General features: G+C 52.9%; 1 protein-coding gene across 13 annotated transcripts in view; it reads right to left on the bottom strand.

The window, feature by feature from the left end:
• The window catches only part of BRD9 (bromodomain containing 9), a 29,265-nt gene that overhangs the window by 13,357 nt on the left and 875 nt on the right, over positions 1-15,033 (bottom strand). For 3 of the 13 annotated variants that reach the window (XM_055367754.2, XM_055367751.2, XM_063700862.1), the window contains exons 2-11: positions 14,734-14,948; positions 14,245-14,383; positions 12,683-12,743; positions 12,118-12,262; positions 10,452-10,562; positions 9,683-9,858; positions 7,029-7,161; positions 4,021-4,096; positions 2,682-2,777; positions 1,240-1,372 (exon numbers count right to left, since the gene is read on the bottom strand). In XM_055367754.2, the coding sequence (XP_055223729.2) occupies positions 1,240-1,372; positions 2,682-2,777; positions 4,021-4,096; positions 7,029-7,161; positions 9,683-9,858; positions 10,452-10,562; positions 12,118-12,262; positions 12,683-12,743; positions 14,245-14,383; positions 14,734-14,948 (1,285 nt within the window). Of the gene's footprint in view, positions 1-1,239; positions 1,373-2,681; positions 2,778-4,020; positions 4,097-4,658; positions 4,749-7,028; positions 7,162-9,682; positions 9,859-10,451; positions 10,563-12,117; positions 12,263-12,682; positions 12,863-14,191; positions 14,384-14,733; positions 14,949-15,033 lie in introns of those variants that run through there. The other 10 variants (XM_055367749.2, XM_063700863.1, XM_055367755.2 and 7 more) reach the window with 9 other exon arrangements.

Raw genomic sequence — 15,033 nt, 5'->3', positions numbered from 1 at the left:
AGGTGGGGGTGTGCACAGTCCGCCGATGATGCCACATGGACAACAGGTGACTGATGTCCTGAAGGAGCCACAAGCCGTGGACGGGGAGCCGACTGCGGACAGGATGGCACCAGGGGAGCCGCAGCCTTGGCCCAGGCTGGGCAGAGGCCCCACAGCAGGGGTGAGGTGAGGGCTGGCGGGAGGGTGGGGAGCAAACAACTCTTTAATTTCTGACTTATGACCCCATTGTCTCCTACTAGAATTTCCTCTTCATTTTCCACATTTACTTCCTTTTTTGCTACAAAACTCAGGGTCAGGTTTTCACTTATTTTATGAAGCACTAAGGGGATTCTTGTTTATTTTTAAAACATATTCTGCATTCTTGTTGGAATAAAATGAAGACCTGATATGTCAAGATGCCATTTCTTAAAGGCTAGCAAAATTAAGTTGCTTTCTTCATTAAAAACTGCCAAATTTTACAAGAGTGACCCACTTTTATTTTGCCACAGAAAACAAAAAATACACACGGCAACATTCTACGGAAAAGCAGGCTGCTACATTTGTGATTTCAGTATTATACTTTAGCCTGCCACGGCCTGAACTGTGTCTCCCGCTCAGAGTTCATACGTTGAAATCCCAGCCCCAGTGCCTTGCAATGTGACTATACTTGGAGCTGGGGCCTCTACGGCCTTTAGAGGTAACTGCAGTGACATGAGGCCATTAGGGTGGCCCTGATCCAATATGACCAGGGTCCTTGAGAACGGTAGGGTCTCCAGGAGAGCCGAGGACACATACATGCGCGGGATGGCCCCGGGAAGGCACAGGGAGAAGACGGAGAAGACAGCACCAGCAGGTCCAGGAGAGAGGGCTCGGGAGGAACCAGCCCTGCCCACACCTTCATGGCAAATGCCAGCCCCCAGGAGTAAGACCCCAGTCTGTGGTGCTTTGTCACTGCAGCCTGAGCTAGCACGGCCACTTAGGAAACACAATTCAATACGATCCAGTGCGCTCAACACACCCCCAACCCCTTCACAAGCTACGCCCTGATCACCACCTTCTGACTGAGTTACCCAGATTTCAGGACTGGCCTGTGGCAGACCTGTGTGGATGACTGAAAGCAACAGGAAGACCCAGGCTGCCATCTGGATGGCTGCGGGATGGCCCTCTCCCTACCCGCACACATGTGGGGCTCCAGGTCCCACACCAGGGCGCAGCTCAAGCTGCACAGCAGCCAAGGGGCTCCCCGGGGCCGACACTTGCCTCAGCGCACACTGCACGCCTGTCTCATCTCCGTAGGCTGAGTAGAGCAGCTCCATCTCGTCCGACTTCAAGTCGCCAAATACTGAGTTATTCTGCATCGAAAGCGCAGTAGTGGCACTGGAGAGAAAGGTGACTGGGAGGAAGAGGAGAAAGAGCATCACTGGACTCACTGGAAGGACTCGGTGTGCAGGCCCCACCCCGCTTCTCCAGGGGCTGAGGGACCGCCTGGCTGGCAGCCAGCACCCCAGTCTCACCTCACTTGCTCTCCACAAAATTCTCGCTCCTGAGTTTTCCATGTGTAACCAGCAGGGGTGCAATTCGCCACCCCTCATTTTACTTCTGCAGGCCAAAGACCGCAGGGAAATGAGCTCTCTGCAAAGGGGTGAGCTCCACAAGCAAAAGAGCTCTGTGGAAACGTGGGCAGAGCACACCGTCTGTCACTGTGGAGGATCCCAACCAACACAAACCGCAGGGACTACGCCTGCCCAGGGCCAGCTCTCGCTATGGGGGACACAGGCCAGGTGTACTGTGCAGTGTCCCATAGGATGTGGAGCAGCATCCCTGGCATCTCCCTACCATCTGGTGCCAGCAGCACCCCCAACCCCAGTGGGACCATCAGCCCACTTCTGGACACTGCCAAACATCTCCAGGGACAAAAGTCCTGTGGTTGAGAACTGTGTTAGAGGGTGAGAACAAGGAGTGTGTCAAACACAACAAAAAAAAAGTATCAACAACCACAACAGCCCCAAGAGGAAGAGGGAAGCAGGGGCTGGTGAAGACAAGTGGTGAAGGCAAGAGGATCCTTCCCAGTGGAGGGCGTCCTTCAACAGGAGACCCAGACCAGGCAGAATTCCAACACCTGGAGCTGGAGGAAAGAACATTCCAGAAACAAGGAAGCTCTTGAGCCAAGGCCATGGTTTGGAGGGAAAAGTGAGCTGTCCCATTAGCAGATGGTGTGAGTGGCTGAGGGAGAAAGGGCCGGGAGGAGCAGTGTCCATGCAGCTGTCTGCACGGGAGGGACCCAGCAGAGGTGGAGAAGTGGAGGGTGGGGCCGTGCAGGAGGTCCCAGCAGCAGCGCAGCCAGGAGGCAGCAGTGCAGATGGCGAGAACACACAGGCCAGACCCAAGGCCCAGGGGCCACACATTCTGACCCCTGAAGGGATGTTCTGTAATGCGACAGGGACAGAAACACAAGGACTCCAAAACACTGACCAAGGTGAAGTCCAGTGATGCAACCAAGGTGCCCGCTGTGTGTGTCCCCATCCAACACAAGTTTCATTCCTGTCACTGTAACTGATCTCAATCTTACCCATGCGAAAATATGAATCCAGGTACAGTGAGGAAACCCTGAAGTAGGAATCAGCAGCATTTGCCATCACTCCACTAAACCCCTGCCACCTTCCCTGCTCCGGCCGGCTCCTGGGACGGGACTATGGATTTACCTTTGTTTCTCCTCTCGTCTTTGAAGCCCAGCGTGGTGAAGCCTGGGAGGAGCTTACTGGAGAGCGAGCTCAAGTCCACCGGGTGGGTCTCCTCCTCTGCAACACGGACATGGCGGGCCGTGAGTGGCAGGTGTGACCCCAACGCGGTGCCCCAGTGCAGTGCCATGAGCCCTTTCTCCACTTCACAGTGGATGTGATCGGTGCGGGTGGGGGGATTTTATAATGATCACCTGAAAACAAATTTGCAAAAGCCAACTACCATTCTCAAAACTAACTGCATTTCAATTCCATTTCTTTATCACCCCAAAGTCAACACAATAAAAAATACCGCATCTTCGGCCACCACACCAGCAATACTTTGAGAACATTTTCAAATGGATCACTCAACAACTCCAAGAAGAAATCTTGTCCTGCGTGTTCTAACAGCGAAACGGTGGCGTGTGCACCCGGAGCGCATGCATCTGACAGCATGTCTGCCATGCTCAAGTCACCACCCACACACCACTCATGGGATCAGAGCAGGAGTTCCTCAGTTCCCAACCGCTGCCTCGGTCTCAACACTCTCATAAGCTAAATAAGGATCAACGGTCTATCCTCTTTAGGAAAATAAGCTGAAGATTATATAGATCAGCCCGTTTCTATCCTTCACACGCTGGAGAAAACCACGCTGGCATGGTGGAGCTGGGTGAAAGACCACCAGCAGGCATGCGGGTGAGAGCGAGGGAAGCGGGAATCTAGAGGCAACCCGTGCCGGGCTGCGCGTTCCTCATGTGAGCCCGCGAGTGCGTTTCAAACCCAAGTGATCAAAAAAAAAAAAAATTCACACTTTCGTTCAAAGGACAAGCCTCTCAATTACTTCCAGGCCAACAAAGCGCCCCTGACGGGCTGGACAGGCCTAGTGCGCGCCATCCTTCAACACTGTCCTGGACGTCATCAACTAACAGCTCTTCTTTTTCTAAGACTGCTTTCCAGATTCAAGGAGCAGGGTGGGCCAGCACTCCGGTCTTTGCTGAAGACCGAGCTCGGGATGTGAACCCTTCCTGATGCTAGTGAGGTTTGCCCTTAAAGGCCTCTCGGCAGCTTTTCAGGAACGTGGCTCGAGTCCCGCTGCTCCCAAGGAGCCCTGACCGAGGTCTGACCAGCACCCCCGCCCCGCGAGATGGCCGTCCACGCCTCCACTCAGCGCACGTGTCACGTTGGGGTGTGAGCAAGGTCGGGAAGCCGGGCAGCTTCTCATGCTGCCCCATGGCCATGGCTCAGCTTTTCATTATAGAATATCAACGGAGGCCCAAAAAACAGTGTACGGAGAGCATAAAGCCAGCCCTGAGCGGGCACCCACCATCAGCGTCCGGCTCGGCCGTGTTGACCACGCTGTAGAGCAGGCTCCCGTCCCCGTTCCTCTTCAGATAGCCCATCTGGAAGGAAGCACTGCCTGAGCGTCTGTCCCTCAGGAGGGGCAGCGCAGCACAAATGAAATAAAGACCAACAAGCAGGGCTTAATGGGGGTGAAAGCACATTTGTCCAAGAACAAATGCCAGAGGGCCCCTCACGGCATTCCCTGGAATTTCAGACTCACCGGCAACAGCAGAGCGTGCACAGGTGCCAAGGAGAACCTCTTAGGCTCCCCATGGCCCTGCTATAGGGAGTACAGCTGAAACAAAAACCTTCACCCACAAGTAAACATTTAAAATTGCTCATGAGCCTTGACAAAATGGAATGGTCAGCAGGTCAGCATGGCACTGCCTTGACGGCAGGCGGCTCCAGCTCTCAAACGTGTGGACTGGTTTTCACTTAAAAACCCACCACCCACACCCCAGTTCTGTGTACAGGCCATCAGGAGGATCCAGGAAGAGGAGGCACTGGCGTGTGCAGACTTGGGGTTCAAGGGAGAAGAGGGCCGTCATGCAGGGGTTGGCTGGGCTCCAGTGCAAGGGTGATGTCCATGCACCGGACATCATGGCATGTCAGGGCAGCCACCTGGCCTGAGAAGAGCCGGACGTTTGTGTGGGGGCAGCTCCCCACCGCCGATCCATGCAAAGTCTCAGAGCCCACAGGATGGCCAAGGCCCTGGGGGAGAGGCGGAAGGTCAGCTACGATGGGACACGGAGTTGATACGAAGATTAGGAGCAGGGCCCTGGGGGAGAGGCAGAAGGTCAGCTCAATGGGACACGGAGTTGATACAAAGATTAGGAGACAAGTCCTCACGGCGCAGATACAAAGCTGAAAGGGAAGTGGCGGACCCACGGGGCAGGAGGGAACTGGAAGTTTCCATGTAAAAACAGTTTTCAACCCATGTAAACACAGGTGCCAACAGAATCCTTCCGCACGGTGTCCATGTATGTGGTGCAGACACACACAACAGGCATCTCCCAGCTCTATCTGCAGAGGGCTTCACCCAGAACCCAGGTCCCGGCTTCTAAACAAGGCTCTCTAGTCAAGAAACCAGGGCTTCTTGGAGAATGTGGCAATTCCAGGGCTGAAGCACAGACTGCAGAACAAGGCTGTCCAAAAGAACTACAGTGCAAGCCACGCAGACCACAACCTCCAGCACACAAGCCACATAAACAACTTCCCAACACATAAGCCACGCAGACCACAACTTCCCAACACGTGAGCCAAGCAGACAACCGCCCAACACGTGAGCCACGCAGACCACAACCTCCAGCACACAAGCCACATAAACAACTTCCCAACACATAAGCCACGCAGACCACAACTTCCCAACACGTGAGCCAAGCAGACAACCGCCCAACACGTGAGCCACGCAGACCACAACCTCCAGCACACAAGCCACATAAACAACTTCCCAACACATAAGCCACGCAGACCACAACTTCCCAACACGTGAGCCAAGCAGACAACCGCCCAACACGTGAGCCACGCAGACCACAACCTCCCAACACGTGAGCCACACAGACCACAACCCCCCAACATGCAAGCCACAAAAACCACAACCTCCCAACAGATAAGCCACACAGACCACAGCAACTTTCCAACACACAAGCCATGCAAACCACAAACTCCCAACAGGCGAGCCAAGCAACCGCCCCACACGTGAGCCACGCAGACCACAACCTCCCAACACGTGAGCCACACAAACCCACAACCTCCCAACACATAAGCCACACAGACCGCAGCAACTTCCCAACACGCAAGCCACGCAAACTGCAACCTCCCAACACACAAGCCACACAAACCACAGCAACTTCCCAACACATAAGCCACAGAGACCACAACAACTTCCCAACACACGAGCCACGCAGACTGCAACCTCCCAACACACAAGCCACACAAACCACAACCTCCCGACACATAAGCCATGCAGACCACAGCAACTTCCCAACATGCAAGCCATGTGAACCACAACCTCCCAACACACAAGCCACGCAGACCACAACCTCCCAACACATGGGCCACACAGACTGCAACCTCCCAACACGCAAGCCATACAGACCACTGCAACTTCCCAACACGTGAGCCACGCAGACCATGACCTCCCAACACGTGAGCCACGCAGACCGCAACCTCGCAACACGCAAGCCACACAGAGCACTGCAACTTCCCAGCAGGCACAGGCAAACAGAAGCAGACACCTCTGAAATGCCCCCACCTCAGCGTTCTTTACATCCCATCCCATGTGCATTTTGAAGACTTAATATGAAAAAAACCCATAAAGCTCAAATTAACGTTTTCTAGAGACTACATGTTGAGATAAAATGTTGGATATAGAGGTGAAATGAAACCTGCAAGGATTAATGTCACCTGCATTGCTCTACTTCTCTTATCAGGGCTGCTAGGAAGCCTGAGACTGCAGACAGCCTGTGCTGTTTCCACTGAAGACACTGGGTCTAGAACGTCTCCTGCCAGAAAGGAGAGCGTGGTCAGCTGAGTGGGCCCCACCACCACAAAGACCATCTGTGGCAGGAGCCACGTGAACACAGTCGGTGGCCTATTACGGACCAGCTGTCGGATCCAACACCAGCACCCCCACTGGAATAACAAAGGCGGTGCCTCACGTCAACACCCAGTGACAGAGACACAGAAGTCAGCATTCACTCCAAGAGAAAGGATTAGCCTGCAGCAGGGCCTCCATCAAGGAAATGAGGTCAGTGACCACATGGCCTCCACGATGCGTGAAACACCAGCGGCAGCCCTGCCAGAGGCACCTGGACCCCGACTGAAGAGACCAGCCTTATGTGTGTCTGATCCGGACCTCCCGTCAGGGCCCCAGGCTGACCTCTGGATCCCGGTGGCTGTGCTAGATCATATAGCACCAACCCAGAAGGAGAGGCACACAGAGAGTCTGGGGCCACGCGGCACCCTCTCTCGGTGGCCACAGAGCACTACCTTGCCGCCTGGGAGGAACCGGTTGATCCTGTCCCGAGCTTCATCAGCTGCGTGCTCCACCAGCGCCAGCACGTGCTCCTCTGCGGTACTGTCCGTCAAGCTGCAGGCGTTCCCTTCAGGCTCAAACATGCAGCTGTGAGGTGGGGACAACCAAGTCACCTGGAGGCAGCGTCCCCACCGCACACCTGCTCCCATGCGTCAGCACCTAACCCAGCTTCTACCGACCCTGCCCTCAGACACAGAGCTGGCAGAGCATACTTAACTCCTTTTAGGTCTCAAAGCATCCCTTTTCACCCTAACCAAATGACAAATTAAGACACTTTTATTAAAATAAAGAGTAAGTGTAAGCCAAGTAGACAGACTCCCTGTTTTTCAACGCAGTGCAAACTCAGTTAAAGTGCTTTAGCAACAAAAGCAACAAAGTAACAGATGCCCACACTGGTTAGTTATTAAAGGCCCCATCAGAAAAGTGACTGGAAAAGCCACCCCTGACTACGCAGGGTTCACAGCAAGGCAGGATAGGCGGGGCTGCTCGGGTGTGGTCTGGTGCTGCTGGGCTGGGTGGACAGCAGCCCCCTCTGCTGTGGCCACTGGGTGGCACAAAGAACACACAAGGACGTCAGCAAGTGGCCCCAGGTTCCACCTGAAGCAGTTCTCCAACAGCTGAGGGGCACAGGCTGTAGCACCCAAGGAGTGTGGAAGGTTCTAGAAGTAAGCGAGTGGGCTCCTTCCCACCCTGGGCACTTGCCTGGGCATGGGTCTGAGTGGCCTATGGCCAGATGCAGGCCCAGGACAAGCCCTGCCCATGAGAGCGGCCCTTCCCTTGCCGGACCTACAGTGACAACCTGGCAACCCTACACAGGAGTCAGAGCCCCATGAGCTCCGCAGGGAGGGGCTCCACTCAGGCACCTGCGTGAGCCCATTACCGATGCGCACTGCTGTGACTCTAGGTGAAGGTGACTACCTGAGCTCGGCATGCTCTCCTGCCTGCAGACCGACAGCTGGGGATCCATCTAAAGGGCCTGGATCCCACAGGCAAGGGTGAAGCTGCAGCACCAGAGACACCCAAAACCAACCTGGGGTGGGTCTGCCAGGATACAACCCCACCGCAGCTGAGCATGCTGACCAGCACCAACTTCAATTCCCCCTCAATGCTCAGTCACCATGAGGCGGCAAAGGGCGGCCATGAAACCCCGACCCCTGAAGGCCAGCAGCACACTCGAGTCAGGGGCTGAGACCGGACACAGCCACCAGCCAACCACGCAGTGAGTGTTCACACGGCAGTGGGGTGGGAAACGCAATGCACGTGGGGAGACCGCCTTAGGAGACTGTCGTCCGTTGCCAAGCAACACACTCTGGCCACGCAGAGCACCCTGTCTCCTAAGCCAAGGCTGCAGGACCTGAGGGGCTGGTCTCAAGACCACTCTCCCTTTTGACTGTTGGAGGGAGCTGCTCAGAGCAGAAGCACCGAGCCCAGCACTGCTGCCACCCCACCTGTTAAATCCACGTGAGTCCCATACACACTGTGAGAAGGAAACAAACAATGGAGGGCCGTGACCATCACAACTGCCTCAAGGACATTCAGTACCAACTCCAGACGGTCCCTGACTTCCCACAAGATGGCACAAAAGCAATACACTTCAGCAGAAACCATCCTTCAAATCTGATCTGTCCCCAGGATGGCAACAGGCCAGTCCTCTCAGGATACTGGGAAGACTGCGAGCCACAGTGCTGTCAGACACACGGCCATGAGGGTGGATGTCCTGAGACTGCGCTCTCTGGGGCCTGCACTCAGCAAGTGACACGTGATGAAGCAGGCTCTGTGCCAGGCGCTTCTGCCCGCTGCAGGCTATGGTAAGTGCTCTTGGTGCCTCTAAGGCCCCTGGCGATACTCTCGCTTTGTTTGGTCCTGTCAAGCGGCCACCTCACATAGGTGGAGGAGCGTCTACAGGAACGACGTGTGATACAGACTTTGATACAATCTCAATGCTCAGCCACCATGAGACAAACAGCCCCCATGAAAACCACTCTGGGGTTTAGAAAAAAGGGAAGAAGGTTCCCTGAAGGACCAGCTAAGTCGGCTGCTCCCTGTGGGAGGGAGCAGAGCTACAGGGAGCTGTGGCCTGCAGTCCTCATCTGCTTCCCCCGCAGCATCCACACCTTCCTGACCACAGGCCTGCACCTGCTCCACTCCAGTGTCTACACAGACACAGAAGCGAGCAATTCAGGAGTGTGCATCTGCCCCACAGCAAGAAAGAAGCCCCCTGCCAATGCTGGCTGCCCAAAGTCAGCCCGCTTGTGCGGCACAGTCTGGGACAAGGGCACAGCCTTGGCTGCCGGCAGGCGCTGTGCAGGGGAGGGAGGCACCAATGATCTTAACGGCGTGTAGAGACGGAGACCACCAGTCAGTAGCAGTTGGGGGCAGGGGTGATTGGACGGGCTTGGGTACCACACCTGGGTCAGAGGGTGCACGTGGCCGGTGGGCAGGAGGGGCTGTCTGGCCACACTCCTCCTGCCAGAATAAGCTACACCAAGGACGTCTACGTGACATGACATCCGTTCTCTCACTCACTCACTCTCCCCTACAAGGCACCTGCTTTCCTGGCTGTGGTGCTCAACTCCAAAAGCAAATGTGGTTTCCACAGAGCCTTTACCTGATAACTTCTCTACTCGGCTTTTTGGATTTCTTGGCAGTTTCTACTTGTACTGGTACAACTTCAGGGACAGGTTCCTCAACAGCTGTATCTTCATTGCCCAAAAGAGCTGCCTGCTGAGAAAAATCCATGTCCTGCATAAACGACATGCTGCGCTTCAAAGCTAACAGCCGCTCCTAGAATCAGAAAGGACAGAGCAGCAGGGATTTACCTCTCCCTCACAGCCAGCGTGCCGTGACGATGGGATGGGATGGGGATGGTCACAGCCTCACCTGGCCTAAGAGCTAACTTTCCACGGCGGAGCAGCGGGAGGTGGTTGTGGGGGCTTGACCCACTGCCAGAGCACGGCAGGTGCCGCACCTCCCCTTTACCTTCACCTACGTGGGATGCATGCAGCCTGGCTCACGGCACAGATCTGGGAAGCCACTCAGGATGGCCAAGGAAGACAAGGATGTCCCGTCTGGATTCAGTGAGGCAGTCACGCAAAACAAGCCCGCAATGCTGGCTGCCATCCAGCAAGACTGACACCTGACACCCAGGCTTAAGATCAAGAGATGCGGAACTTTCCACCAACCCTAAATGAGATGTTACAGCTAGGTCATGAGCAGAGAGGGCGGCCGGGGACGTCTACCCTAGAGCAAAGGGGGCAACACCATGAGGGTGGCGGGTGGATGGAGCACGTGTTCACTGTGAGGCTCCCTTCGGGCACAAGCGACGGGGGGCAGAGCCCCTGCTTTCCGTAGCTCGCTGCTGCCAGTGAGTTTCTTACTTTGCTCATCATCTTAAAGCCTGCGTGAAGGATCTTCTTCGCCAACTTGTAGTACACGGTATCTGGCCTATTGTATGTCATTGCATTATCACACATCAGTTTGAAATCTGCCTGAAAAGAAAACAGGAAAGACTTACCAGGTTTGAAATGCCACAGACAACAGCAAAGCTCTAGATGACTACCAAGAGACCAAAAGGAAAAAGCTACAATCGAGTTGAAAACAATTCAACTGGGCTCTCTGATCTAAAAATAACGTTTAAGAACTTAGAGAAGTTGTCTTAGTTGCACGTTGGTCTTGCATGAAAAATATTACAGCAAACAGTTGGCCAAGCCTGTAACTTCTTTCTAAGCATCACATACAAATGCTGTGTGAGGAAAAAGCATTTCCTGCGCTTCTTGCATTTCTCCAGAACATAAATAGGAACGAGAAGCAACGACCTGATTCTTTCAAGTGAAAGTCAAGGGATAAAGGCAGGCGTGCGGCACAGTGACATCCTCTATCTCTAGAATTTCTCCACAGAATCGAATTTAAAATTCTGTCACCAAATGGTTCCCTCAAACTACTAGAAAAAGACTTTGCCCCAAAAAAGGACAACCTTATTTCGTAATTTATGGTGAAAATATGGAAACATCAGTATTTTATTATGAGAGGCCAGTTTCCTCAGCACAGGCCTCTCAAAGGTGAGTACCAACATCAGGCTGGAGCATGACCCCGGAGGCCGGCCACCCTAACTGAGAATGTGCCATCTGGACCCTCCCCAAGTCCCGGTTCCAGAGTCAGCAGCCCTAGGGCCCGGCCCGAGGCTGTGGAGCCCCTCCCCTGAAGACTCCACTGCGGACACTCCACGGAGTGAATGCTGCTCCCCTTGTCACTTTGTTGCTAGGAATGGCCAGACTGGGGCCCGAAGCAGGGAATACAGAGGGCTTTCGGGCATGGAGTGCTCTTAACATCTACCCTCAGGCGCTGCCTGATCCTCTCATCAAGTTTCCTTTTCTCCCACTCTCCTTTAAGTCTGTTCTGTTGTGTTTCTGTGAGTCAGCAAACCCTTCAGTAAGCATAAAATAAAAATAGAAAAGTCAAGCTTTCCCCAGGGGAATGGAACCTAAGAGAGAAATCTAATGCCTTTCTAAACTACACTAATGCCAATTTTATCAAGCATTTGTTTTGCTTTCTTCCCCTGGGTTGCAAAACCAATGAGCAGTTGCTAATTCTCATAGCCAGTAGCAAGAAACAGAGTTAAGAGCAAAGTACTCAGGAGACAGAAAAACTTACTATGCTAAAAGAAACTAAATGCTCAATTAGTGTAAAACAAAACTAAGAATTAAAAAGAAGTATGTTTTTAAAAATGTCTAGTCTCAAGCCGTGCCACACCGGACACCTCACTGCTTGAAACAACATGTCCTATTTACGCCAGCGCAGTAACTTAGAAAGAAAAGAAACAGACTTCTAACAGCGTGCAACCTGACCTAGTTTCTAGACCAAAGCACAGAGAAAACGTTCACGACCAATCATTTCCTTAATGCCGTGTCTGTAAAACATCACCCGAACACAGAAACACCTGTGAAAGCTCAAGAACTAGAAATGATCTAAGGTGAATGAAGTCTTCACAAGACATGAATACACAGAACTATGCCACGATTACTTCGGGCAATGAAAGTAACTTACCTTAAATTCCGTAACTGACTTGTATTCATTAGCTACAATTTTGTCTTTCATGGTGCCAAAATCCATGGGATGTTTTATTATCATTGAATATCCAGGAGCAATTGCATCCGTGACAGGAAAAGCAAAAAATCCATGGGGATCTTTTCTGAAAGCAAAGACATCTTAAAGTGAAAAATCTAGATTTCTAAATGATACAAAATCTCTTACAATCCAAAAATTGGATACAACTGACCGAATTTTGTTTCTTAAAAATAAAAAAGTTACGAGCGTCTTTTAATTTATTGTGATAGGTATTTCAGATATAATAAAAATTCCCCCAACGCATCCTGGCGGCCGTCAATGTCCCAGCTCTAGCCTTGACTTCCCTCACTCTGCTCTGACTTCAGAGTGAGCCACTAATGAGTTCATGAACTCTTCCTACGCACCCCGAAGTGGACTGGGAGTCACCAAGATAATGTGCAGGGTCTGTTTCACAGCTGACGAGGCTGGGATGGGGAATAAGGCCTCAGAAAAGATGACACCACACACCCCCAGACACTAGCTCTTCAGGAACGCCCAGGTTTACCTCTGAAGCTGGCGGAGGAAGTGTTCCAGGAGTTGCTGAATAGGTGTGCTCTCATTTTCGGCTGACAATTTAAGGAAAAAAAAATTGAATACAAGACTTTGGTATCCCTTCATTAGAGAGCTCCAAGTTCACAGTATCTGTCTGTCTGGTGTCTCACAGCATTTTAAGTTCCACCGAGAACTGGGGATATAAAGATACATCCGACTCAGCCTTGGCTCCCACGAAGCTCAGCCGGGTAGAAAGGGCACCCCCACAGCAGGAGTCTTAAAAATCTCTTGTAATAACCGGTAGCCCTTACATCAACAATATGTGGTGATCACTTAGCAATGTCTTCAGCTCATACCACTACTCTAGACAAGAAATGGAGGACGGAACAAACGCTCTGGACATAAAGGTTGATCCTGAATTCACCGATTATTATTTCACTTGAGGTCCCTTAAAATTCAACAAAAAGTAAATAAATGGCCAGCGTTGTGGTGTGTGCCTGTAGTCCCAGCAACTTGGGAGGCTGAGGTGGGAGGATCGCTTGAGCCCAGGGTTATCTGAGCCCAGGAGTGAATCACGACACTGCATTCCAGCCTAGGCGACACAGCAAGACCATGTTTCAAAAATAAATTAAAAAAAGAAAGTGCCTGAAGAGCCAAATGACCACAGACGCTCAGAAGGCCACCAGCTTTCCAGAACTTTCCTTCAGTGGAGCCAGCAGGCCTCAGACAGTTTCTGACGGCCTGAATGATTGCAGCACTAGCCTCCCCACTCCCTGATGTCCCATGTCCCAAAGGCCAGCCGTCTGTTTCCCTATAATCCAGGAACCACTGGATGCTGAGAGTTGCTGGGAAGAGACATCCCTTGTCTTAGGTACAAATGCCTCATCACTGTGAGTTGTGCACAAGAAGGCTGGGGACAAAGAGAACTCAAAGGGCAAGTCCTTGTCAACTGGAAATTCCAGCCAAATGCCATCCTTCGCAGATGGTGCCCACGACAGAAATTCTACTAAAGGCCTCCAGCTTCCTTTGTCTCAGCCTATGGTCACTTTCAGCAACTTCAGACCCACCATTTGGGCCTCGAGGTCCCTTCTTCCCAAGGGGAATTACCTGCGTTTTCACTGACATGCATCTCTCTTACCAGTCTGACCCAGATGGGGCTACTGTTCCAATGCTGTCTTAAGTGCAAACAAAACCAAACTTCAAGAACCAGGGCTGGCAAACTTTTTACATAAAGGCCAGACAAAAAACAGTCTAGACTTTGCGGGTCACATACGATTGGTCTCTGTGGAGATGCCTTTTTGTTTCTTTTTATGAACGCTTAAAAAACATATAAGCCATCCTTAGCTAATAAGTTAAAAAACAAAACTGAAGGGCACCAGTGGTAACTGGCCATGCCTTGCTCTAGACATTCAGAGACACCGGAGGAAACCTCAGGCCAGAGGACACCTGGGATGAGGCCCTGGAAATACCAGCTCTCCTCCCTCCCATGCCTCTCCCCAAAGCAACAGGACACGGTGCCGACCCCTCATTTACAACGATGAGCTGTGAACACCAGGAGAGTCTCTAAAAGTGCACCCTTGCCTGGCTGTGTCCGGCACGCTCGGACTGGCCGATCTGGGGGCGGCTCCACCTCCACCTTCTTCCCAGGATCAAAGTCGTCAGCCTCTCCCTCCGTGTCACAGTGCTCCCTCTCTCGCTTCCGCTTCTTCTCTTCCTGGGCGGCAGAGTCAAGGGAGTGAGAAAGGCAGGAGTAGGTGGGATCCGGACAGGTCTGCCCAATCCCCTCCTAGTTCTCAGCGGCGGGACAGAACTAAGGGAAACCCCCTCCGAGATCCTCCTCATGCCAGGCTCCCTCCTCACAGAGACCCTGGCAGGGTCCGCTGAGGAACAGCACACCCAGGATCCTGGAACAGTCTGCGGGCCTCAGCGGTTTGCGTTTTGCTACCAACGGAACACCCCCTCCCCTCCTCCAGCCACGCAGGCGCACTCTGCCTGGGTCCTGGGACCAGGCTCCCCATGGGCTCCTCGTGGGCAGCGTCCGGGCCACCGCCGCTGCTCCTTTACCTTTCGCTTCCTTCTTTCCTCATCGTCCAGATGCTTCTCCTTCTCGGACTTCTTCTTCTTCTTCTTTTTCTTTTCTTTGTGCCTCTCTCGCTCATGGTCTGACCTGTCATCATAGTAACTGGAGTCGTGGCCGGATCCTGAGAGTTCAGTCACTTCACTTCCTCCGACCTTCAGGACTAGCTTTAGAGGCTTCTCCAGGGGCTTGTCGGCATAATCTGCACAGACACAGACCGAGTTCTACCCGCGTGCTCAGGTGCAAACGCCACGCAGCCAGGTAAGACGTGAAGGTGCTAAGAGGGA

The sequence above is a fragment of the Gorilla gorilla genome, chromosome 19, assembly GCF_029281585.2.
Source record: "Gorilla gorilla gorilla isolate KB3781 chromosome 19, NHGRI_mGorGor1-v2.1_pri, whole genome shotgun sequence".
NCBI lineage: Eukaryota > Metazoa > Chordata > Mammalia > Primates > Hominidae > Gorilla > Gorilla gorilla.
The sequence above is the reverse complement of the archived record's forward strand: the minus strand, read 5'-3'. Positions and strand labels throughout refer to the sequence as shown.